The sequence below is a fragment of the Protopterus annectens genome, chromosome 1.part0 (genome assembly GCF_019279795.1).
Source record: "Protopterus annectens isolate FY-2018-M chromosome 1.part0, PAN1.0, whole genome shotgun sequence".
NCBI lineage: Eukaryota > Metazoa > Chordata > Ceratodontiformes > Protopteridae > Protopterus > Protopterus annectens.
In genome coordinates this window covers 1,626,254,063-1,626,277,946 of record NC_056725.1, presented here as the reverse complement: position 1 = coordinate 1,626,277,946, position 23,884 = coordinate 1,626,254,063, and the positions used below count along the sequence as shown (strand labels likewise).

Below are 23,884 nucleotides of genomic sequence, written 5' to 3'. Positions count from 1 at the left end.
GTATTCAGATCTGCAACCTACAATCTTAATTACTCTGCCGCTTACATATGTGTATTATCATGTTCTGATAGGTATATTATATGGCATGATACTGGAAAATCCATCTGTAATACAAATGAGGACATTTTCAGTCATTTGGTAGTGTGTGTGAGTGTGTGTGTGTGTGTGTGTGTGTGTGTGTGTGTTTGTGTGTGTGTGTTTCTTTTCTAGATCTCAGTGTATTATACAAAAAAAGTACTGGCCTCTTAAAAAAATATATTAACTAATAAGCCTCCGTACCTTACTGAACCAGTGGAATTCCTGGCAGACAAATGCAGTGCATGAGCTATCAATCTCAACAATTGGGATCTGGTCTTCATTTGTTACCAGGATGTTGTCTCTTCGGTAGAGAATAGCTGCAAGATACACGCCTCTGGAAGAACATAAAACAACTGCCATCATACTTCTAGTTTTCATGTCTGTAGGTCCCACATAACTCTTAGTACTGTGTCACATAATGATATGCAAAAGGTGGGTAATTACTGATTGGGATCTATTATTTTTTTTCTTTTCCACAGAACTAAATATCATCATTTTGTAATAAAGTAGTAAGCTGAATGTATACCACTCTGCATGTAGAAGGCAACACAAAAATCTCCAACAGTCGAAATATTCTAGTCTCTTAACACAACTGTGAAAATACAGTTCAGCAATTTACCAAATATGGATAAGTAACCTATTTTGCTGAAATGCGCTGTACTTTCTAATTCTAGTTCAGTAATAGAGGCTAAAAAGATACTTCACTGATTAAGCCTTTGGATCCATTGATTTTAGCAGCCTCCTCCTGACTGATACTGTAAAACACACTTCTTTCTAAGGCCACAGATATATTTTTAAGAGTTCAATATTAACAGGATATCTGATATGAAACTAATGTCTGTCATCTAAAAGAGTTATCAACAACATTTACATAATCCACAGTTGCAAGCATCATGAGAAGGGTGCATATACAGTCAACTTTTTTATTTGAAGTATGGCACAAGCCAGTAGAATATGAGAAGAAAAGTGAAGAACTTCCATTTTAAGAAAAAAGGGTCCCTCCAAGGTTTCACATGTGTAACAATAAAAATGCAAAAACGGAAGTTTTAAGTTGAAAGATACTTGCTATCCTGAATTCTGGTTATTCAGGTCCAATGAAAGCAGCCGTTGCTATTCCTGTTATCCTGTAAGATTTCTCAGGGTGGTACTGTGGCTTTCTTTACTATGAAGTAGGATGCTCCACTGTTCATAATCATCCAGAGGTCAGCACTGTATAATGGATGAGCACACCTTTTCCCTGTTATAGCCTAGGGCCTAATTCCAAACCATTTTACATTTGGGGGACAATTGCTGCCTTGAAGTTACAAATGCAGGCAGAAGAATTATGATCCAAAAGACTGCAAAGCCTGATCTCAGTAAACAGAGAGAATCATCTTAACTTGTATACATCAACAGATATAATGCATGCAGTGATGCAGCAATGTTCATGTTCAGTATTGTACTTGTGTTTACAAAGAATTAGTAAAACTATGCAGAATGACTAAGACTTTACAGCAGTCTGCAACAATTTCCTATAATTTACATATGAGGAAAGGTATAAGAGGATGTGCATGGATCAGCTATTACTGAATGCCTAGGGGTATCATGAGGCACACCTCCAGAGGTACTTTAGAAAGTTTCTGACCAAGGAGCTAGGAATCAGGAGCTTCTTTGTCTGATTGTTTTTGCCATGAATTCTGATTAAAATAATTGTTATTAAGAAAACCAGTCATTATTTATTTATCTGTGAAGCAAAAACATTGATAATTGATGAAGAGGCATTTCATGATGGATAAATACTGCAAGGAAAACAGGGAGAAAGTGAGCAGGAAGAATCATTCATCATGATGGTGAGACCAAGGCTGAAAGAGACAGAAGAGTGAAAGGATTTATATGAACATTACAGGTGAGAAAATGGGTGTGGCCACAGGTGGTGTAACTTGTAATCAAAATGTTGCAGGTAGGAGGACTAAGGGCATTGGCAAAGAAATTAGGGTGGCAACCAGCATGATTGCATGAAGAAGGCAACTTTTGATTGGGAAGACAACCACAGAGGTAAGGTATATATCTTGACAAAGGATACAAGGCAGACCAGGTTACACTGTCGCATGTTTCTGACAGAAGTAATAACCCATGGTCTGTTGGTTCCTGTGGGATATATGCCAATGGAGGGGTAGACATATTTGATTGTGCATGCAGGCACCAGTGAACTAACAGAAAAGACAGTTGCATTGATAGTAGGAAAGGTCAGACAGGTGGCAGAGATGAACTACAAAGAGTCTTGATACATACCATGCACTGGACTATTGTTTGTACCAATGAATGTTATACTGTGGAACAAGGGGATTAAAGAACACAGGGTGGGACTGCCAGAATTAGACAAAGCTATAGTATGGCATTCATTGGATGTTTCAAAAGGGTACATTTTGAACACAGATTATAAAGTAAGATAGGTGGTATGTTGAGTTGTACATGAAACAGAAAAGGATGTTAGAGGTTCAGTAAGTAGTAGGAAGAAAAATACAATAAAAAATGCCAGTTGCTCAAACAAGGGAGAATCTGTATATAGCTGGTTACAGTATATGTGGTGTTTCACTGATTTCTTATAATGGTTCAGGACCAGTGTAGTATTTACACTGAGGTATGTTTCTCTTGTTTATTTATATTCACGCTTTAACCGCACCAACACCTTTGTAATTTGCTGTTGCTCTCTGCAGTATTCATAGCACAGCTGTGAATATGTGTGCCCTTTTGTAACATGGTGTTTGTAAGTACATGCATCCTTATAGTAAGCTGCGCATAGAAATTCATATATCAGTTCTTCACTGCAGTATTTTTTAGATAATGTCAACTTTTATCAAGCTATGTTTTTTGACTTCAGGGCTCTGTCTGGTTCCACTAACTTCTCATGTGCTGCTTGTTCTTCCAAGACATTGTTCTTTATCATTTATTCAGCATAGTCTGCCGTTAGGTAAAACAATTTATTCTCTTTCTTAAGCCTCTGCAATACTATTCCACTCTAGTAGAATAAGTCCCTAGGCTTAGCCCTGAGGTTTGCTTATTGATTCAACCTTTATTTGCCTATATTTTATTTAGTTAATTGTTTAACCTGGTAAGTGAAATGGTCTTTCTAAAACTCTATTCTGCTGCTACTAGTTATGTGCTCCCCACACCATGTTCGTTTGTTAATTTTCTTTAATAAATTCTAGCCCCTTATCTTGCCTATTTTCTATTCACCAAACTGTAGTCATCCCTGTTAGTAAAATCACGTTGCAAGAGTTCTTAGAATAGTTTGTGATACTTTATGAATATAATATTCTGCTTGGCTGTTGTTATGCTTCTAGAGGCCCTGCATCCAAGATCCTATTCTCTGCTTATTGCTTAAACTCCTGCCACCACAGCTGTGTCATCATCATCATTCCTTTCCAATCTGATTTGTAACCTACTGCTTGTGTCATGTATATGAGCCTTAACTGCATAGCTCTAAAGTATCTGTTCAAATCAGGTAATCCTAAACCAGTAACCATTTGAAATGTTGGGACCCATTATAGTGAGTGCCATAATGCCAAGAGTGAATGCCTGAAAAAGAAGACTTACATAAACTAAGTCTGAGATAGCCATTTCCCAGAATATTCCCTTTTCTCTGAGCTATGGCAATTATGCAGTTAGTATATATATATATATATATATATATATATATATATATATATATATGGGTCTACTTCATTTGCCCTAATTTCCAATTGACTGAGACCCATTTGCCCGAGACCAAATGACTGAAATTTCATTTGACCGACACTTCATTTCCCTGATACTTCATTTGACTGACAAGTATTATTGGCAAGTAAATGGAATATGTCCCCTTCCCCACTGTAGTGCGACCCTGGAGTTAGAATATATAGTTAGGGGGTGTGGCGGTGAAGCCCCCCAGTTAATTTCATATTATATTGTTTGGTTTTGCTTTCATATTGCTTAGTAAAACAAAAGTAAGTGGGGGTCTCCGCCCCCCCACACCCCCCAACTGTATATTCTAACTCCAGGGTCGCACTACAGTGGGGAAGGGGACATATTCCATTTACTTGTCAATAATACTTGTCAGTCAAATGAAGTGTCGGGCAAATGAAGTGTCGGGCAAATTAAATTTCAGTCAAATGGGGTTGGGCAAATGGGTGTCAGTCAATTGGAAGTTCGGGCAAATGAAGTAGACCCATATATATATATATATATATATATATATATATATATATATATGCTTAGGGGCATGCAGAGGGGCTTGCCCCTACACAAAAGACGTTTATAGGCGAAGAGCTATGTCCAATAATCATGCTTCTCTTGCATTTTCAATGTTTTTTCTACGTGTCAGAACTTGGAGTTAATAGTGCTGGCAGCAATTGTGTAGCTGCCAAACCACTTTGTTCTATAAGGAGAAATAAGTTATCCAGCTTAGCTCTTGACTTTTTTCTCTCCAGAAATATGCCTTCAACTCTTTATTAATTATGGTACACATCTTCTCTTCTGATTGATAAAAATATGCCTGAACTGTATATAAAACTATGGGACTAAAAATATTTTCACTGCATAAATCTAACTATCCATATGCATAATCAAAACAAAGTCCAACTTTCCTGGTATGACTGACTGGTATTCCCTGTAAGGGAGGCTCCTGGAAAGTTCCATAGTCAAGAACTTCTAACTTCTCAATTTATGATTATCTTTTTATTTAATCTGTTCCTGTATATCCATAATTAATGCAAGAGAATACTTTTTAATCCATACACCTAAATAAATCATCTTATCATGTCCTCATAAATGTGGGCATTACTGAACAAATTATTCTGTGGGTACATAGTTTACTGCTATAACTTGTTTTATCTTCACTAATTTTACATCCACAAAAGACTTGAAACTATCCCAAAGTATTCTTCAACACCAACATGCCCTTTCCTAGATTTATCAAGTAAAATATATCATCTACCAATAAAGCTAGATTTTCTTGTTTTCTTGTTTACCATGCCAGTTGTATCCCTGAGTTTGTGAGCCCCTTATTTTCTTTGCCAAAGGCTCTAAATATAAATCAAATAACATAGGGGAAAGAGGGCGCCCCTGGCAGAGAGGAGTTCTTCTACTTTAATTCCTGCCTTCAACCATTCATATATCATCTTAATTAAACTTAAATTCTATCAGGCAATGCAAATGCTTCCAATGCCCTTTTCATAAAATCTCAGTTTGGATAGAGCTAATGTAGTCACTAGATATGTTATGACATACAATAAGAAATCTGGCCCTATAAAAATATAATTAAAAAGCGCTGGCATATTTTGTATAATATGTTATGGAAAGAAAATAGTTTATTTTAGATAAACCATCTTTTAGTTTTAAAAAATCTAAATCTCTTAAGCAAATGCTTTGTTATAAAGAACAGAATAATGTGATAGCTGTAAAGATCAGTTATAAAAGGGAAATGTACTCCTGTTATAATTGTAGTTTTTGCAAATATATCACCCACTTGTACTTTTGTGATCAATAGTTTTACTGTGCTTGATACTAAAAATGTTATATATATTGCAATCTGTGAAATGTGTACTGCATTTTAATTAGGGAAAATGAATAGTAAATTAAAGGATAGAATTTGTCAGCATCAGTCTGATATAAGGAAACAAATTAAATCAAATGCATTAAGTAAACGTGAAGGACGGTAATTCACACTCTTACATTTGCAGTAAGTAGTTAAACAAAATTTGAGAGGTGGTGATCTGAGAACTTTTACAAAAAATATTGAATATCAATGGAGTTCCAAGTTCAGAGCAGGCAAATTTTTAAGCCCAGTGTTAAAAGAGATGGCTTAAAAGACAAAAATTGTATTGGTCTTGCTGTGACATGTGACAGATAAAGAATTAATATATGCATATGCTTTATTTTATTTTTTATTGTAAGCCTGAAGAAGCACCTTCTGGTGAAAGCTTTTTGAAAGCTTGCATTTTTACTTTGCTTTTATCTTGTGTGATTAATACATTTCTTGGAGTTTTGGAGTTTTCTTGAGCCAGATTTTGTTTTTGTTTGTATATCCTTTTTTTTCAGGCTCATTTTGTCTGCTGGAGCTGCCAATGGTTGCATTTTGAAGTCATTCCTTTTCAAATATTCTCATACATTTTTTTAGAAATCTTCCCTCTTGTGTTATACTTTCCGTTCTAGGTCTCCATGATTCATCCTCACTATTACAGATCAAGTTACACCACCTATAAAAATACCCTCTGCTGATTATTTGACCCTAAATTTCTAAAGCTCCATAATAGCATTTTGTGTTGGAATATAAATACATGCCAGCGTAATCCTTTTCTCTTACCAATAGTCCCGGTGATTAATATTTACACTGACTTACCAATAGTCCCGGTGATTAATATTTACACTGACTTACCAATAGTCCCGGTGATTAATATTTACACTGACTTACCAATAGCCCCGGTGATTAATATTTACACTGACTTACCAATAGTCCCGGTGATTAATATTTGCACTGACTTACCAATAGTCCCGGTGATTAATATTTACACTGACTTACCAATAGTCCCGGTGATTAATATTTACACTGACTTACCAATAGTCCCGGTGATTAATATTTACACTGACTTACCAATAGTCCCGGTGATTAATATTTACACTGACTTACCAATAGTCCCGGTGATTAATATTTACACTGACTTACCAATAGTCCCGGTGATTAATATTTACACTGACTTACCAATAGTCCCGGTGATTAATATTTACACTGACTTACCAATAGTCCCGGTGATTAATATTTACACTGACTTACCAATAGTATTTACACTGACTTACCAATAGTCCCTTAGTGCCACAAATCTGCCATTATTGTCTTTTTTCCTGTTCTAGCACTACTGCTGCTCCTCTAGCAATGAATGTTATTACTCTTGTGTTCCTTTGTTCCTGATATTCTGCTGAATGTACACTCCAAAAGTTTTTTTGTCAAATTTATGAACTCATTTCTATCCAAATGTGTTATTTGCATCCTACGTTCTCTTTTTGTTGTGCCTCTACATGTAAAGCCATTTATATTCCGTAATAATAGGGGCAGAGTACCCCATTATGACAGAAAGCTACATTTCTACAAATTCTACATGACACTTGTTTTGGGTGTGTATTTCCAAAATTTTTCTTACGTGTACATACTAATGTTTGGCAGGCTAATCTTTAAAGAAGTTGCTTATTCTCAACTCCATTTGTACTTATGTCACAGGTTTCAAGACTTTTTTGCTTTAATGAAAACATTCAAGACAAAATACATTTTCAGAACCCCCCCAATCCCCTTTTTAACTTAGAATTTGTGCATGATGTTGAAGTCACACTGGGGAAGGTAACCCTTACAGCTGGCCCAACAGCATATGCATGCAGGACATAGACAATAGTAGGGACAGGCCTGATACAGTGATTTGCAATCGCAGAGTAAAAATATACAGCTACACATTTATAGTAGATGAGCTATATATATACATATACAGGTTGTAGGTGTCAATAATACAGTTTAGTGCATGCGCTCCAGGGTAAGGCATGCATAACAAACCTGAGAACTACATGTTATGACAGTACTACAAAACATGGTTTAACTCCTAAGGGTTGTGTGTGCTACAAAAGCTGTTTCTCTGTTACCAGAAACTTGCTTCAAACTGATGTATTTGTGCTGTTTCTCATCTTTTGATACATGGTTTAGTGTATAATATTATGAGGTCTCCGCTAAAGCTGTAACTATAGCAAATGGCACAGTCTGTATAAAGATAAGGTCAGGTCCCATGTATGTCTATGAGTCTCTTCATTTTGGTGAAATGTAAAAGAGTGCAGCTGGGTTTCACCAAACACCTCAAATATGCCATAACTGATAGCTTGTGCAGAATACCTGTGCATTTACATTGGTCATTACTCAGGATGACAGTATGTTGCACTGCTTGTGACTCAGAAATCATGTTTTCAGCATGAATCATAGGTTACTGTTTTGTTTCTCATGGAAGTATAAGCATTTTTATAGGATATTCATGCCAGTGTGGCTAAAAGTGTTAGTGTCCATTGGAGACTGCCTGTCTGATGTGATAAAGAGATCACAATCATGCTCTTTCTCCCACAAAATCAGTTCAGGAGCAGCTGCAGGGATCCTGTGTGAGTCCATTTAGGAATATGGATGTCGGATTTAACTTTGCCGAGCTACTGAGTGAAGTCACTGGCATACCAGGACCAATGAACAATGTAATCACCAGTATGATGACTTGCAGAGCTTCTACCCTAGAAGTCATGGGCAAGATTACTGCTACACATTCTAGCCACAGTTGCAGACAGCTGATGTGCAAGAAATCCATTTCAGCTTTTCTTGCAGAAGCAGAAAGCAGGGTGGCAATCATTTTTGTGTTAGTTCCTCTCTCCAAAGGAACAGTAATAATAATGAAATATCTACAGTATGTCACTGAGATCGGTGGGTTTACTTATCAGTATTTTATTGTACAGCTCTACAAAATAATAACTAAACCTACAGATCTCTGTTGCATACTGTATGTGTTTTATTATCCCTGCAATCCCTCAAGTTCATATGGGAAGACGTCCGGACAAACCCAAAAGCAGTGAGGTGTGTGGGTGGTGGAGTGGGAAGGATCAAAGTCAAGGGCCTGCATTGTCTGAACAATAAGAAGTATAGGACTATAATGCTTGGCATTATTGATTTACTGCAGTCCTCCTCAATGTACCAGCAAAGTCATAAATGGTATGATACTGGACAAAGCATATGAGGACAAATCAAGGACATTTTGCAAAATCAAAGATATTTCAGGAAGAAAAGCTGAGATGACATTTTTGCATGTTGGCTATCTGTAATTACAGTCAGATTATACTTCAGTAATGTTGCCTGCAACCTTCAGGTCCATGGGTTTACAATAATATTCTATCTTATGCTAACAATTTTCCTCCACTTTCCTGGAGCCAATAAGTTTACAGCTGAATGGGCACTATGTAGAAGGTATTTACAATGTGTTGCAAGATATTAGTATACAATGCTTGCTGCCTGCCAGTTGTGCCATGAGTTGACTCAGCCTTACTGCTGTCTTCTAGTCTGGTGAAGTTTACTTTTGTGGCATGTGGCTGCTCCCTTGCTTTGCAGCTTACATTTTTCTCTGCTCCACTGTGGCTGGCAGGCTACTTTTTATCACTGCAAGTTTTTCAACATTGGAGCAGAACTACTGGCTCTGCTGAGTACTGCGTCACCATTGGGATATTAATTACAAAATGCTACACACATTCAAATGTTGCTCCTTTCAGTTACACATAATTTGAAAATGTCGTTGCCTACTCATTTTATCACCAAAAAGGGAATTACTGTCTTTGGACCATTTGGCTATTCTTGTGTACTTTATGATGAAGTATACTGCTGCTACTCGGTGCAAGCCTTGTTTTAGTATGCAGTGCAGCTCTGTGAATCTCAGCTAATGAGTAAAAAAAATGAAAAGAAAAATAAAATCACAACCAACCAATTGGAAAATGGTGTCACTGGCAAAATAGACCATATCCTGCATAATTAAACTCAATAAGATTACAATACTTAAAAAAATCATAACTAAAAAAAAAAAATATATATATATATATATATATATATATATATATATATATATATATCACCTTTGCTACACTACTAAAACAGTATCAAAAACTTAACAAAGAATTGAACAAGTTCTAAAAATCACCTTAGAACTAGAACAATATTCATAGTCCATTCATAAAACCTCTGGAAACTAACTAAAGCCCTACTCAAAAAACAAGTTAAGCAAACAGTGTAATTATTGTACCCCACTAAAATGAATGGAAAACAGTAATTCAAAAAAAAAATGTGCTTATAGGGCCCAGTTTGTGTGAGACATACAATATTTTGCACTGACAGATTTGAGAAATTCTAGCTTGTTTCCTAATCTTACAGTACAGTACAAGGTGTTCCATACATCTCACCCTCTGGACTCTCCAAATATTCCATACCCATACAAAAAACATGCAGTATGTGTGTGTGTGTGTGTGTGTATGTGTGTGTGTGTGTGTGTGTGTGTGTGTGTGTGTGTGTGTGTGTGTGTGTGTGTGTGTGTGTGTGTGTGTGAAAATTGGGTAGAGATGGGTGAAGGCTAGCCAGACAGAATTGTGCAGATAATTCTATCATTTGTAAATGTGAAATGTTGAACTTAAAACAATGTGGCAACATTGCCATCTGCATAAGGAAAACTAAGTCAAGCATTTCAAATCTTTCTTTTGAAGTTAAAATTATTTCATATCTATCCTTTGATCTGCAGAATTTGGAGTCAGTCTGTCTGAGCTAGCACATTCTTTCTGTTGTTTTAAGGCTAAAGTTAATGACCAGAATTTACATGTGGAATGTCCTTTATTGCTCTAAGTGTAAAAGAATGTAAATGCAGTTTCTGTATGGCCTGGGAACCAGGAAGGTGTAAAAGATGATGTAATGTTTAGCAGAACTGCAGTTTCAATCTAAACAGTGAGAACCAGAGATTATTTTTTATTTTTGAACGGTTCACGCTTTGGATGCCAAAAAAAACGACAAAAAGATTGTATTTAGCGCTTTCTTCCACTTTATTCATACCATGGACTTCCTCAGAAAAACGGGAACTCTCCCATGTTCCCGTTTTTATACCTTACAGGATGTGATGTCATATTAATCTCATGTTTTTTGTGATTATCTTTTTTACTTTTTAACTTGTTATTAAAAATTCATCGTTTGTATATATAAAAAAGAATTAATACATTATATTGAACATCTTCAATATCACATTATCACAATATGTATAGGTTAATGTTTGAATGTGAATGTGAATGTATTTCATGGAGTGTGTATGTCTAGAGAGAGTGAAAGCATCAATACGGCACTTTTTCTGTGTATAAGAAATGTTTACACAACTATTTAGCTATTTACATAATAGATTTTTAATATTGTTTCATTTTGATACAAGTAATGAGAAGATGTTCAATATAATGTATTAATTCTTTTTTATATATACAAACGATGAATTTTTAATAACAAGTTAAAAAGTAAAAAAGATAATCACAAAAAACATGAGATTAATATGACATCACATCCTGTAAGGTATAAAAACGGGAACATGGGAGAGTTCCCGTTTTTCTGAGGAAGTCCATGGTATGAATAAAGTGGAAGAAAGCGCTAAATACAATCTTTTTGTCGTTTTTTTTGGCATCCAAAGCGTGAACCGTTCAAGCATTTCAGTGTTTCTTGGTTTTCTGGCCAGTCCGGATTCTGTATTTTATTTTTTATTTTTGTCTTGATATCCAACCGACAGCACTGCTTGTTCTCTTACGTAAGTTATCTTAGAAGTGTGTTTTCTTGTAGCAATAGCTAGGAAATTAGAAAAGTTTAGACTAAGTGTTTTTCTGTTATGTCAGAACTGTACTACTGAATTATTTTAACTTTCTGTGTGATCTCTGAACTCTTGAATAGCACTGTGGTGTAGTAGTATTGCCTTGTGTTTTTAGTATTTATTATTAAATATTTTTAAACCCTTTTCAACTGTGGCTGGTTTATGTAGAGATAATTTAAGCTCTAGAGTACACTGCATGCTTGTAAATGATCCTGTAATAAGCCCTTCCAATAAGCCTTGATTGCTTAGTTACACTACTATTGGATAATAATATGGCACAGTAATAATTGGACACCCTTTTGAGGGCCTTTGGGTAGCTGATAATTATTAGCTCGTGGTGGCAGTAATTACTACCGTATAGTCTCGGTATATATGGGCATAGGAGAATCTGTGTTAGCCTTTCCCAGGAGTGTCTGTGAAGTTGTATAAATACTTATCTCAAAGTGTGTGTGTGTGTGTGTGTGTGTGTGTGTGTGTGTGTGTGTGTGTGTGTGTGTGTGTGTGTCAGCTACTTGGGCAGGGACATGAACCACTGGTTGGACAGAGAGGGTACTGGAGGTTAGCTTGCCAGCTAGGCTGAGATCTGGACCCTATAGCTGTGCCAGTGAGGAGTCTTATTGGGGACCTGGTGAGCAAGGGAATGACCAGCCCCGGACTGACTGTGATCTTTGTGTGCTCTTAAGGGAAATTGCACTTTACTGTGTGTATTTGTTATCCTTTCCTCTCATATGAGACGCCCTCTCTGGTGTTAGTGGCCAGGACACGGGCGTCACTATATATATATATATATATATATATATATATATATATATATATACGTATGTTTGCAGATGATTGCATACTGGTAGCCATTATTGATTCTAAAAACTGATGTAGACATTTTGCAAAATGGCCTCACTGACACCAGTGAACTATGGCTTTAAGCTCAATGCCAAAAAGTGCATTGTCATTCCCTTTGGGAAAAAGTTGGTGCCCATGAACTACCACATAGGCGGCAGTCCACTAAACACCAAAGGTGTTATAACAGACCTGGGGACACAGTTTGACAGCAACCTCTCCTTTGATAACCACATTGCCACTGAAGTCAGAACGTCCTTCTATGTGGCACATCTCATTGCAAAAAGTTTCTCATCCAGGAAGAAAGAGGTCATAATCTGTCTCTACTCGTCCCTCATTAGACCTATTATAGACTACAATGCCCCATTTGGTATGTACTTCACTAGACACCTATAACAACTGGAAAGGCCACAAAATACCCTACTAAGTGGATCTTAGGCCTTAGACACATGCCCTATATGGACAGACTCAAAAAACTCCAGCTATACTCTGCCTCTTATCGCCTACTTAGAGGCAATCTCTGCTTGACTTACAAAGCCATGTCTGGCACAGAGCTGCTAGATATGCTACACCTAAAGAAATCCCAATCCCAATTGCTCCATGCCACACACTCCAGGGACCTTAACCTGATTACCACAATAAAAATAACATGCTGGAGGGACAGGTTCCTAACCCAGAGACTTCCCATACTCTGGAGCAAACTTCCCAATCACATCAAGCAGAACACTTCACTGGCCATCTTTAAGAGAAATCTTGATGAGTGGGTGGGCAATAGGAAGTTCACCCCGGGGATCACTTCAGTGGCCTTGTTTGACAAGGGCAGTGGGAACTAACTTTGGGCGGCATGATGCCAGGGAATCTTCTTGGGCTATGCTTATATAGCCTCCAGGGCTGTTAGCCTAGTACACACCTATGAACCTATATATATATATATATATATATATATATATATATATATATATATATATGTATATATATATATATATATTTTTTTTATATATATAGATATATATATAGATATATAAAATATATATATATATATATATACACACACACACACACACACACACACACACACACACATACACAGCTTATATATAGCATATGCATAGATATATTTCCATATGCATATACATGGGTCTACTTCTAAAACCCGACTCCCAAAAGATTGACTTTCACAATACTGAGACCACAATCACAAAACCACGGAACCTCGAACGTCAGCTGTTTACTACTGTAAGTAAACACTTGGCCAAATGTAAACAAAACTCATGCCAAGGTAAGTAAAACCCACCTAGGTGGAAGGCTATGTCCCCACACACCCCCAATGTGGGGGTCTATGCCCCCCACACACCCCCTAACTAAATATACCAACTCCGTGATCACACTACATTGGAGAAAGGGGAATGTTAGACAAGAGTTTACTTACCGTATTAAACAGTCAACGTTCGCGGTTCCATGGTTTCATTATTGTGGTCTCGGCATTTTGAAAGTCAGTCATCTGTGAATCGGGTTTTAGAAATAGACCCGTATACATATATATATATATATATATATATATATATATATATATATATATAACATAAAAAACACACGCACACACAGACACACACAGACACACACACACACACACACACACAGACGGTGTGGACTATTCAAAAACACAGATAACTCAGCTTTGAATGACCAAAATAACTTGCTATGCAGTGCATGTTAATGAGTACATAATGACACAGAAATGAGGAATCCCATGAACCCCACCCAGTTCATGTTTGTAAAAGGCAGATCATGTCTCCTAAACCTCATAGACTTCTTTGAAGTGGTTACCAAAGCTGTAGATGAGGGTAAGGTGGTACACACAGTCTATCTAGATCTCGCCAAGACTTTCAACACCATCCCCCACTCTGGAATTATAGACAAACTCACTAAACTAGGTATAAATCCCTATGTCACAAGATGGGTTGCCAACTGTCTCACTGACCGAACCCACACTGTGAAAGTAGCAGACTCTAAATCCAGCTTCAGACCAGTGATAAGTGAAGTACCACAGGGTTCAGTCCTAGGTCCTCTCCTGTTTGGTATCTACTTCTCTGAAGTAAAGGCTAACACAGAAGGTTTTTGGCTAACAAAGTTTGCAGATGACTGCAAACTAGGAGCCATAATCAAATCTCCTAACGATGTGGACATCCTACAAAAGGGCCTCACTAAGACAGATGCTTGGTGTCAAAGCCATGGCCTCAAGCTCAATGCCAAAAAGTGCATTGTCATCCCTTTTGGTAAAAACTCTGTACCCATGAACTACCACATAGGCGGTAGTCTACTTAACACCGAAAGTGTGATAAGAGACCTTGGGACACAGGTGGACAGTAGTCTCTCCTTTGATAACCACATCACCATAGAAGTCAGGAAATCCTTCTACGTGGCACACCTCATCACAAAAGGTTTCTCATCCAGGGAAACGAGGTCATTATTCCCCTTTACTCATCACTCATTAGACCCATTATAGAGTACAATGCCCCTTTTGGTATGTACCACACAAGACATCTACAACAACTGGAAAGGCCACAGAAATACCTCACAAAGAGGATTACCGGCCTCAAACAGATGCCCTAAGCAGATCGTCTCAAAAAACTCCAGCTTTACTCTGTTGCATATCGCCTACTCAGAGATGATCTCTGCCTAACATACAAAGCTATGTCAAATGCAGAGCTGTTGGACATGCTCCACGTAAAGAAATTCCAATCCCTCCGAGCTACACGGTCTTGGGACCTACACCTTGTCACCACAATAAACAGAACATCCTGGATGGATAGATTCCTATCTCAGAGACTTCTCATACTCTGGAACAAACTACCTATCTATATCAAACAAAGCTCCTCATTAGCACTCTTCAAGAAGAATCTTGATGATTGGATGGGAGATAGGAAATTCACCCCGGGGATCATTTCTGTGGCTCTGCTGGACAGGGGCACAGGAAAATAATTTTCTTGGGTGGCAAAAACCAGAGTACCGTTTGGCTAGGCTTATATAGGCCCTAGGGCCAATAGCCTAGTATCTACCTATGAACCATGCAAAGCTATGGAGCGCATCATCATGGATCTTATTAACAGAGACATTGGAAACCTCCAAACACTGGACCCAACCCATGACTCTTAAACCTGGTGAACTTCTTTGAGACAGTTACCAAGGCTATAGATGAGGGAAAGGTGGTCCACACAGCCTACCTAGACCTCGCAAAGACCTTCGACACTATTCCCCACTCAGGTATTATAGACAAGCTCACCAGCCTGATCATAAACCCCTACGCTATGAGATGGGTTGCCAGCTGGCACACGGACAGAACCCACATGGTAAGATTTGTAGGAGCTAGGTCTGACTCTAAACCTGTTACAAGTGGCATTCCCCAGGGCTCAGTCCTAGGACCCCTCCCATTCAGCATATACTTTTCAGAGGTACAGGCAAGCACAGGAAGACTATGGCTCACCAAGTTCGCAGACTGCAAACTAGGGGCTATAATTGACTCTCCGGCTGACACAGATATCCTCCAAAAGGGTCTCACTGAGACAGATACCTGGTGTCAAAACCATGGTCTCAAGCTAAATGCCAAAAAGTGCATAGTCATCTCCTTTGGAAAAAACAAAGTACCCACAAACTACCACATAGGTGGTAGCCCTCTAAATACGGAAAACATAATAAGGGATCTGGGGTCCCAAGTAGATAGTAACCTCTCCTTTGATAATCACATTGCCAAAGTGGTTAGAAAATCCTTCTATGTGGCCCACCTAATCACAAAAGGGTTTGTATCCGGGTCGAAAGAGGTCATTGGGCCCCTCTACGCATCACTCATCAGAACCATCATAGAATACAATGCCCCATTTGGGATGTACCTTACAAGGCACCTGCAACAACTGGAAAGACCACAGAAGTTCCTCACCAAGAGGATCACTGGTCTCAAGCAGATGCCTTATGCAGCTCGACTTGAGAAACTCCAGCTGTACTCGGTTGCATACCGCCTACTCAGAGGTGATCTTTGCCTGACATACAAGGCCATGTCCAACCCAGAATTGATGGACATGCTCCACCTAAAGAAAACCATATCCCCTCGAGCTACACGCTCCAGGGATCTAAACCTCACCACAACAATAAATAGGCCATGCTGGAAGGATAGATTCCTGTCCCAGAGACTTCCCATGCTCTGGAACAAGATTCCAATCTACATTAGGCAGAGCTCCTCGCTAACCCTCTTCAAGAGAAACCTTGACGAGTAGATGGGAAACAGAAAGTTTACCCCAGGGAACACTTCAATCGCTCTGCTGGACAGAGGCACAGGGAACTAATCTAAGGGGGCGGCGAAAGTCAACACTTTCCGGCTAGGCTTATAAATGCCTTCGGGCAGATAGCCTAGTACCTACCTATGAGCCTAAGTGTTGCACTGTTTCAGAAATGTATAAAAACAGTGACAAATGTCCATTTTAAATGCTGTAATCTATAGTGTATTGCAGAAACCATGCTAGTAATATCAGAAGGAGTGTGTGTGTGTGTGTGTGTGTGTGTGTGTGTGTGTGTGTGTGTGTGTGTGTGTGTGTGTGTGTGTGTGTGTGTGTGTGTGTATGTGTGTGTGTGAGCATCCAGTGTCTACAGTTTTGCATAACATGGCCTCTATTCCACTGAAGGAGGTACAGACTGGACAATTCTCAAATGACCTAGTCAATCTGTGTCATCCACAAGAAGAATTTATGCTTGATATGATTATTCCTATGGATAAAAAATTATGTGTAACCACACCTCTCAACCTATTAGTACAAAACATCTAGACAAAGCCTGACAGAATGGGTGGATAAAGGCCCAAAAATAGGGACAGGTTTTAAATACTGCTCTTATAAACTTACCAGGTTGCTAAAATAACAGGATTTGTCTTAGCATGCATTTTCCTGTTCCGTATGAAGTCTGAAACACAAATGTATGTCATTGTTTAGTGACTTCGGTCCTCAGATCATCCGAGTAATTTGCCAGAAAATCATACATTTTATGAGGAACAGACCAAAAATATGAGGCAACCTTAACCATTGTAACTGCAGAATCTTCCAGCGACTTACATATAGTGGGCATATTATGGATATTGCATATGTTAGTCTTGTAAATTCTAAACCAGTTCTTTGGTATAGTGGTATGATGTGTGGAAGAATATATTTAGTTCCCCATGTCAGTGGAGAAGACAGCCAATATTATCTGGACCTTTTATGACCTAGCCCATATTCCTGAGGTCCTAGGAGCCGTAGATTGCACATGTTACTCATTAAGGCCCACACTTGGCTCAGTGGGGTTTTAATACAGTAACAGGAAGGCCTTACACTCTCTAAAATTCTGGGTAGCATGTAACGCCCAAGGTATTACTTATACTGTGTCTGTGCACTGCCCAGACAGTTCACATGCTTCACACATTTTTGCATGACTGACAGTTCCTGTGAGGGGACTTCTCATGAGGTTTCCAAGTTGATAGGTACACACACATATGCTAGGTAGATAGGCCTATACACAAGGTAACATAGAAGTAGGGACAGGCCATATGTATGTTGTGTGTTGCATGCTACAGGCAATGCCAGATATTGATTAAAGCCCTGGTTGATGACCCTGCTGTACAATCCCAGGACTTGCAGGAAATGACCTGTGATGCAGCATATGTGAATGTGTCATATGTTTTGCACTTAGACAACTGAAGAGAGGCTTCTTATGTCTAGCCACCTCAGGAGGGACACTGCAGTGCAGTCCAGACATATCCAGTAACATCTTTGTTATTAGTGCCATGCTACACAACATGATATTGAGCAAGTAACTGAAGCGACTGGTACATATCATGGCAGGGCCTTCCATTACAGTTATAAAGGAAGCAGAAGGGCAGGGTTGAGAGCCAGGAAAGGAATATGCAGCAGCAGTACCACAGCAGAGGCAGAGTCAGAGATGGACACAATAAGCAGCACTAACTGGGAGCCATGATACAGGCAACATAGAAGACAATGATGCATGAGGTATCACACCAAGTCTGTTCAGAACAGTGGCGATGTACATCTGACATCACCATGCTCTCACAGGTTAGGGGGTGAAATGTGCACAGTCATCAACTGCACAGGTTGGGGGAAAATACTTACAGGTGACTACAACGTTATAATGTGCAAAAGGATCATAAGGGGTTAAAATAATAGCTGCATACTCTTGGAGGTTGGAAAGAGTCATAGGATCATATCCACCAGTGGTGAGGCCAAGCTGCTAGAACACGACCATTGGTGGTGTCCACTGAGTTTGCATATGGTGTTGGTGCTTAATGCTGTCTGTAACAAGGAAGGAGTAGAACAAGGGTCTGGGCACGTGCACTGTGATGAGGCAACCTGCATATCGAGCCTGATGAATGCTGTTGCCCAAGAGTTCTACAACATCCATAACTGGCATACCTCTCAATGTCTTAGCGCAACAAATCTGGACAAAGCCCAACATAATGGGAGACAAAGGTCCAAAAATAGGGACACATTTTAAATATTGCTCTTATAAACTTAAAAAGTAGCTAGAATAACAGGGTTTGTATTCAAATGCATTTTCTAAAGGATTTGAAGTCTGAAACTCAAATGTACGTGACTTCATTCCTCAGATCATACCTGTGATTTGCCAGAAAACCATAAATTTTATGAGAAACAGACCAAAATATGAGGCAAAAATTTGAACAGTCTATGAAAATCTGTACAATTGAGAGGTATGAAAACTGGCTATGGCCACAGAGAAGGGGTATACTTTCTGGACTGTACATACGCAGCCTTCTGAGCCAGAGCAGCATCACTGTTTATGACCTGGATAACTGAGGCTAACAGGCTGTATGTCCACAGGCAACAGTACTGGTCTCTCAGTAACTGTCTGTGTAGTCTCACTTGGGATAATCTGTGGCTGATCGTCTTGTAACTGGACCATCCCATTGACAGACCAGGTGGCATTTGCAACATGTCTCATGGAGGGACCTGTAAAGGAAACATTTGCCACCAGCATTATGTGTTCCTTGTCTGTATGTTCAGTATTTATGTGCAGTCGTTACATATCCTCCCACAAGGCACAAAGTACATTCAGCATCACCACAGTGCTGTAGGTAGCAGTTATCTGTGCCTGGATCACTGATCACACAGCAGCTAGTTAATTCCAAGTGTTGAAGCCATACCAGGGAAAGGTCTGGGGTCATAATGGTGCTGACTATTTCCTCCCTGAAACATCTATCTTATATGCATTGAATATACTGTGTGAGCTTGAGACACAGGTAATGCCTGTGAGGGAGTTACAGGCACAGGCTGTGTGTAATGCACTGGTGAGGTGTTGTGTAATGCTGACATCACTACAGTGACCTGAAGTGGTGCTACCCAGTCCTGCTTCGGCAAAGGAATACAGAGGTTCAGGAGAGGGGGCCATAAATATAATTTAAAAGTTTTTTTCAGTACCATTGCCTTCTACTATCTTACTCTTGTGCATGTACATACTTTGTTTTCTAACAGCAGGGAAGCTGCAACTGACCATGGTGGGAGTACTTCTCCAGAGAGAGAATAGCATTTATCTGTTGTGTGGTAGTTCATTTTACCTCTGCACTGCTGTTACCCTTATGGGTATCTGATGATGCTTTTGCTACTGTATCATCCTTCTGCAAGTGCAGTCATGGAGAAGGAGGAAGAGAAGTGCACAGAATACCTTGGTTTCTGTTAGCCTGTCTATCTGGCACTGGGGTCAGCAGGTCTGCCTCTCAACATTGGGATGATGGCTGCACTGTTGAGGCGACTCAGATGAGTCACTGGTGCCCTCTGTTTCTGCCTCTGTGGAGAGTAAAGGTAAAGGCTCCTTTCCTGAAGACAGACAGAAGTCTGTCAGCATGAGATATGGAGGCTGGTCACTGTTAAGGTATGTGAACAGCTAGATGTCCACATAAGAAACATCATGCATCTTCTTGCATGGCTAGCAGGACCCATCCGTTGTGCTTTCAGAGCAGTAACTAACCCATATATTTGGTCACCCAGGTGAATAATGACTGATTTGGCCTGCCAGCCAACTGAGCCTGGGTCCTACCCCATCTCCATCCTGGTGTCCGCCATCCAGCTCTCTCGTATTTGCATTTTTTCATTGCCAGCCCTCCCCCTGTATCTATGTGTCTCTCCCTGTTACTTGCTGTTCATCCTTTATCTCCTCTCTAGCTGCCTCTCACTACTGTTTTCAACTACCCTTCTTTTGTAATGTTACAGAATGGGATCTTTCCCCCAGAAAAAGAAAACTATCACATCTGATTAGCTCTGAGTACTTCACACAGTGACTGCTTCAGATATTAGTATTGCATAGTTGTGCAGCACTTATCTATGAATCCCAGCCTCCTTCTAGGTCTTTGTCATTATTGTTACAATCTATGTTACTGATTTGCTGGTAAGGTCAAAATGTATTGGTGAGAAGGTTAGTCCATATAGGCAGAAGACTTTTCAGGCTCTCAACTGCAAAATCTGTAAAAGGCAAAAGAAAAGGAAATAAAAGAAAATAGTGTGGCAGGTGAGACGGGAATTGTCTGCTAACAGAAAGTTAAAAGGGTGGCTGCATAACTAATTTGCAGATGAGCTAAAAACCATAAAAAGTAATTTCCTGGCTGCAACATTGATTCCTGGTTAAATCTCAGCTTTTAGTCTATTGTTATAAATAAGATATGTCCTGCTTTGCTTCATTCTCAAAGATAAAATGTAAATAATAAATAAATAAATAAATGTAGCCACCTAACTAACTAACTAGCTAACTAAATACAAATGCAGCTGGAATGCATCCCATTCATTTTAGCGGGAGTTGATATTCAAACAACAAACTTTCATTTTGAAATAGTGCTGTAGTGCTCTTTAATATTGCTGAAAGGTATGTGCAGAAAAAAAGTAGAAATAGAAGCAGGTTTTGTAAATCTAAGTAAAATTTCTACAAACCACTTCTGAAATTTAATCTGTAGTACGTTGAGTTGTATGAGTATTACTGTTCAAGTAAATTGTTTATTGCAGAACAAATTCCAGAAGTAGTTTATAGAAATTTAGATGTTCGAAACCAGTTTCTATATCTTCCTTTTTATTCACATTTATAAATTTCAGCAAAAAAGAAGGTGCATCGCATTTTTATTTCAAAGTGACCTTTTTTGACATTCTAAAAGTATTAAGGTTCTCACTTTACAGCATTAGTCTTTGAGGCGTTTTTGTTTTTCATAATGCTAGGCTTACTGATAGTTGATTCCTTGACTCTTTTATAGGCCAGCTGTTTTGTTGTTGCGTCTTTCGGCTTTTCCCAGTTAGGGGTCGCCACAGCGGAACTCCGGTCCGCTAATGAATGGCAGTAGATTTTTACGTGCCGAGTTGCTGGCCCTGACACACATCCTTCAACGAAGGTACGCCCATTCACGTATGTCTCCACACAGAAGAAGCTGTAGCTGAGAATCGAACAGGGCAACGTATTACTGTGAGGCGACAACGCTACCACAGCACCACCACCGCAGTCTTTATGGAGTTTTTTTTTTTGTTTTGTTTTTTTATAATGAGGCAACACATCGAAGGCTTCAATGCAGCCAAGTCCTATGATATATGTACATTCATTTTCAGCATGCTTTCCATTTTAATGTCCTGTGACATCACTGTAGAATGAGAGTCACTTATTCAGATAAAATGCAAGTTGATCAATTGTAAAACAACTGAGTACTATGTTTAAAAAAGAATGCTTATCTTAGGGTTCACTGAAAGAAGGAAAACAAAGAAACTGATTTCTTTGTGCAAGCTCCAAATAACTGCCTTTTCTCTGAGTAATGTAACCTTGGAGGTGATTATGTTAAGGAAGTACAGCGCTAACAGTGGTGAGTGGGGGAGCTTGCCAGCCCCACATCTCTCAACTGTCCCAAATTTTGTAGACTGCCCAATTTTCAGATTTTTGCTACATATTTTTAGTCTGTTCATGATACAATCTGTATTTTTTTGCAAATCATTGAGGTTTGAATTCACTGAATAATGACAGAAATTTGAATTTCTTATTTAATATCCTTCAAAAAAGGCATGCAAATACAAAACCTGTTATTTCAGCAACTTTCTAAGTTTACAAGAGCAATATATAAAATCTGTTCCTGATTTTGGGCCTTCGTCCTCCCTTATTTTTGGTTTCCTCTAGAATTTTTGCTCTAAGAAGTTGAGAGGAATGGCACCCCCATAAAATATTAAATTTGTAGAGTAATCATTCAGTTTTTTTCTTTTTCCTGATTACAGTTTTGTGCATTTAAGGAAATGCTAGATATTTTGCAAGACCCATATAGAACTTTAACGTTACCTTCCAGTTGAATTATCTGAAAATCATTCTTTCCACAGTCACAAGTGTCCTCTCTGTGGTTCAGTATTGCCTTTTGCTGAATTGTTGTGGAAACTTCAGTGTTAAACACATATCTTTGCATAAGAATATAAAATGCCTGGTATACCAACCACAACAATATTTAGATTTCAAAAAAATGAACCCTGCAGAAGTATGTATATTATTAAAAACTTACCTTTTTAAAGTCTTGACAAACTTGTGACTAGACTGGAATAGTTGCTTTAGACTCTTTGCCACGGACACTTTTTTGGTGGGACTTTGACACTTTAAGGTTTCTAAGAAAAATGTTTTTGTTAGTCTGCTTTTTGTCATAGATGTTTGAAAACAGAGTTCTGATACTAAATCAAAGTTGAAAGCAATACTTTCCTATCAGTTTTCTGGAAGAGAGATTGTATTTTATTCTAAGATGCTGATGATGTATGTGGGTTAGGAAGCAGTCTGGCATTCTAGACCTACCCTTCGTCCATTCCATAATGAGTAATGCACAGCACACAATGCAATTTTTGAGCAATACGCCCATTCCTTAAAACCAAGCTTGCAGTTGCTCTCACACAGACACAGACACACAGACACACACACACACACACACACACACACACACACACACACACACACACACACACACACACACACACACGCACACACACACACACACACACACACACACACACACACACACACACACACACACACACACACACACACACACACACACACACCAATGACTAACCACTTTGCATCTGAGACCTTCTTTGAATAGCATTAATTACAAAATATTCCACATCTTGAGATCAGTCTCTACTAATATAAATGGGAAAAAGACACAGTAGTTATAACTAAGTAGCTTCTTGTCAAAATATATGTGTCTTGAAATGAAGACAATGCTGTTTACAAACACATTAAATGTGAGCTAATATATCATTTTCGTTCATTCAGTTTTCAATACCATTTCAAGTTCTTGGGAAGTTGAGCCTATCCAATCAAAAACTGGCATAAAGCTGGAACCAGTCCTGGATGAAACACTTATGTCTCACAGGGTACTCACAAACTCATATAGACTGCATACACTCTAGAAACTATCTGAACATTGTCATAGCAAAGCCCATTGCATAAACCTGGATGCACACAAGAAGGACATGCAAATTCCCATCAGAAGGAAGCCCAACAGAAAGCCACACTTGAGAACCAAAAAC

The 23,884-nt window shown here is 38.7% G+C and overlaps 1 protein-coding gene across 1 annotated transcript in view; it reads right to left on the bottom strand.

Moving 5' to 3' along the window:
* Positions 1 to 205: 205 nt before the first annotated feature.
* The window catches only part of LOC122804124 (ankyrin repeat and fibronectin type-III domain-containing protein 1-like), an 828,648-nt gene continuing 804,969 nt past the window's right edge, over positions 206 to 23,884 (bottom strand). The window contains exons 12-13 of the mRNA XM_044073813.1: positions 22,867 to 22,966; positions 206 to 412 (exon numbers count right to left, since the gene is read on the bottom strand). Coding sequence (XP_043929748.1) covers positions 259 to 412; positions 22,867 to 22,966 — 254 coding nt within the window. The 3' untranslated portion in view covers positions 206 to 258. The remainder of the gene's footprint in view (positions 413 to 22,866; positions 22,967 to 23,884) is intronic.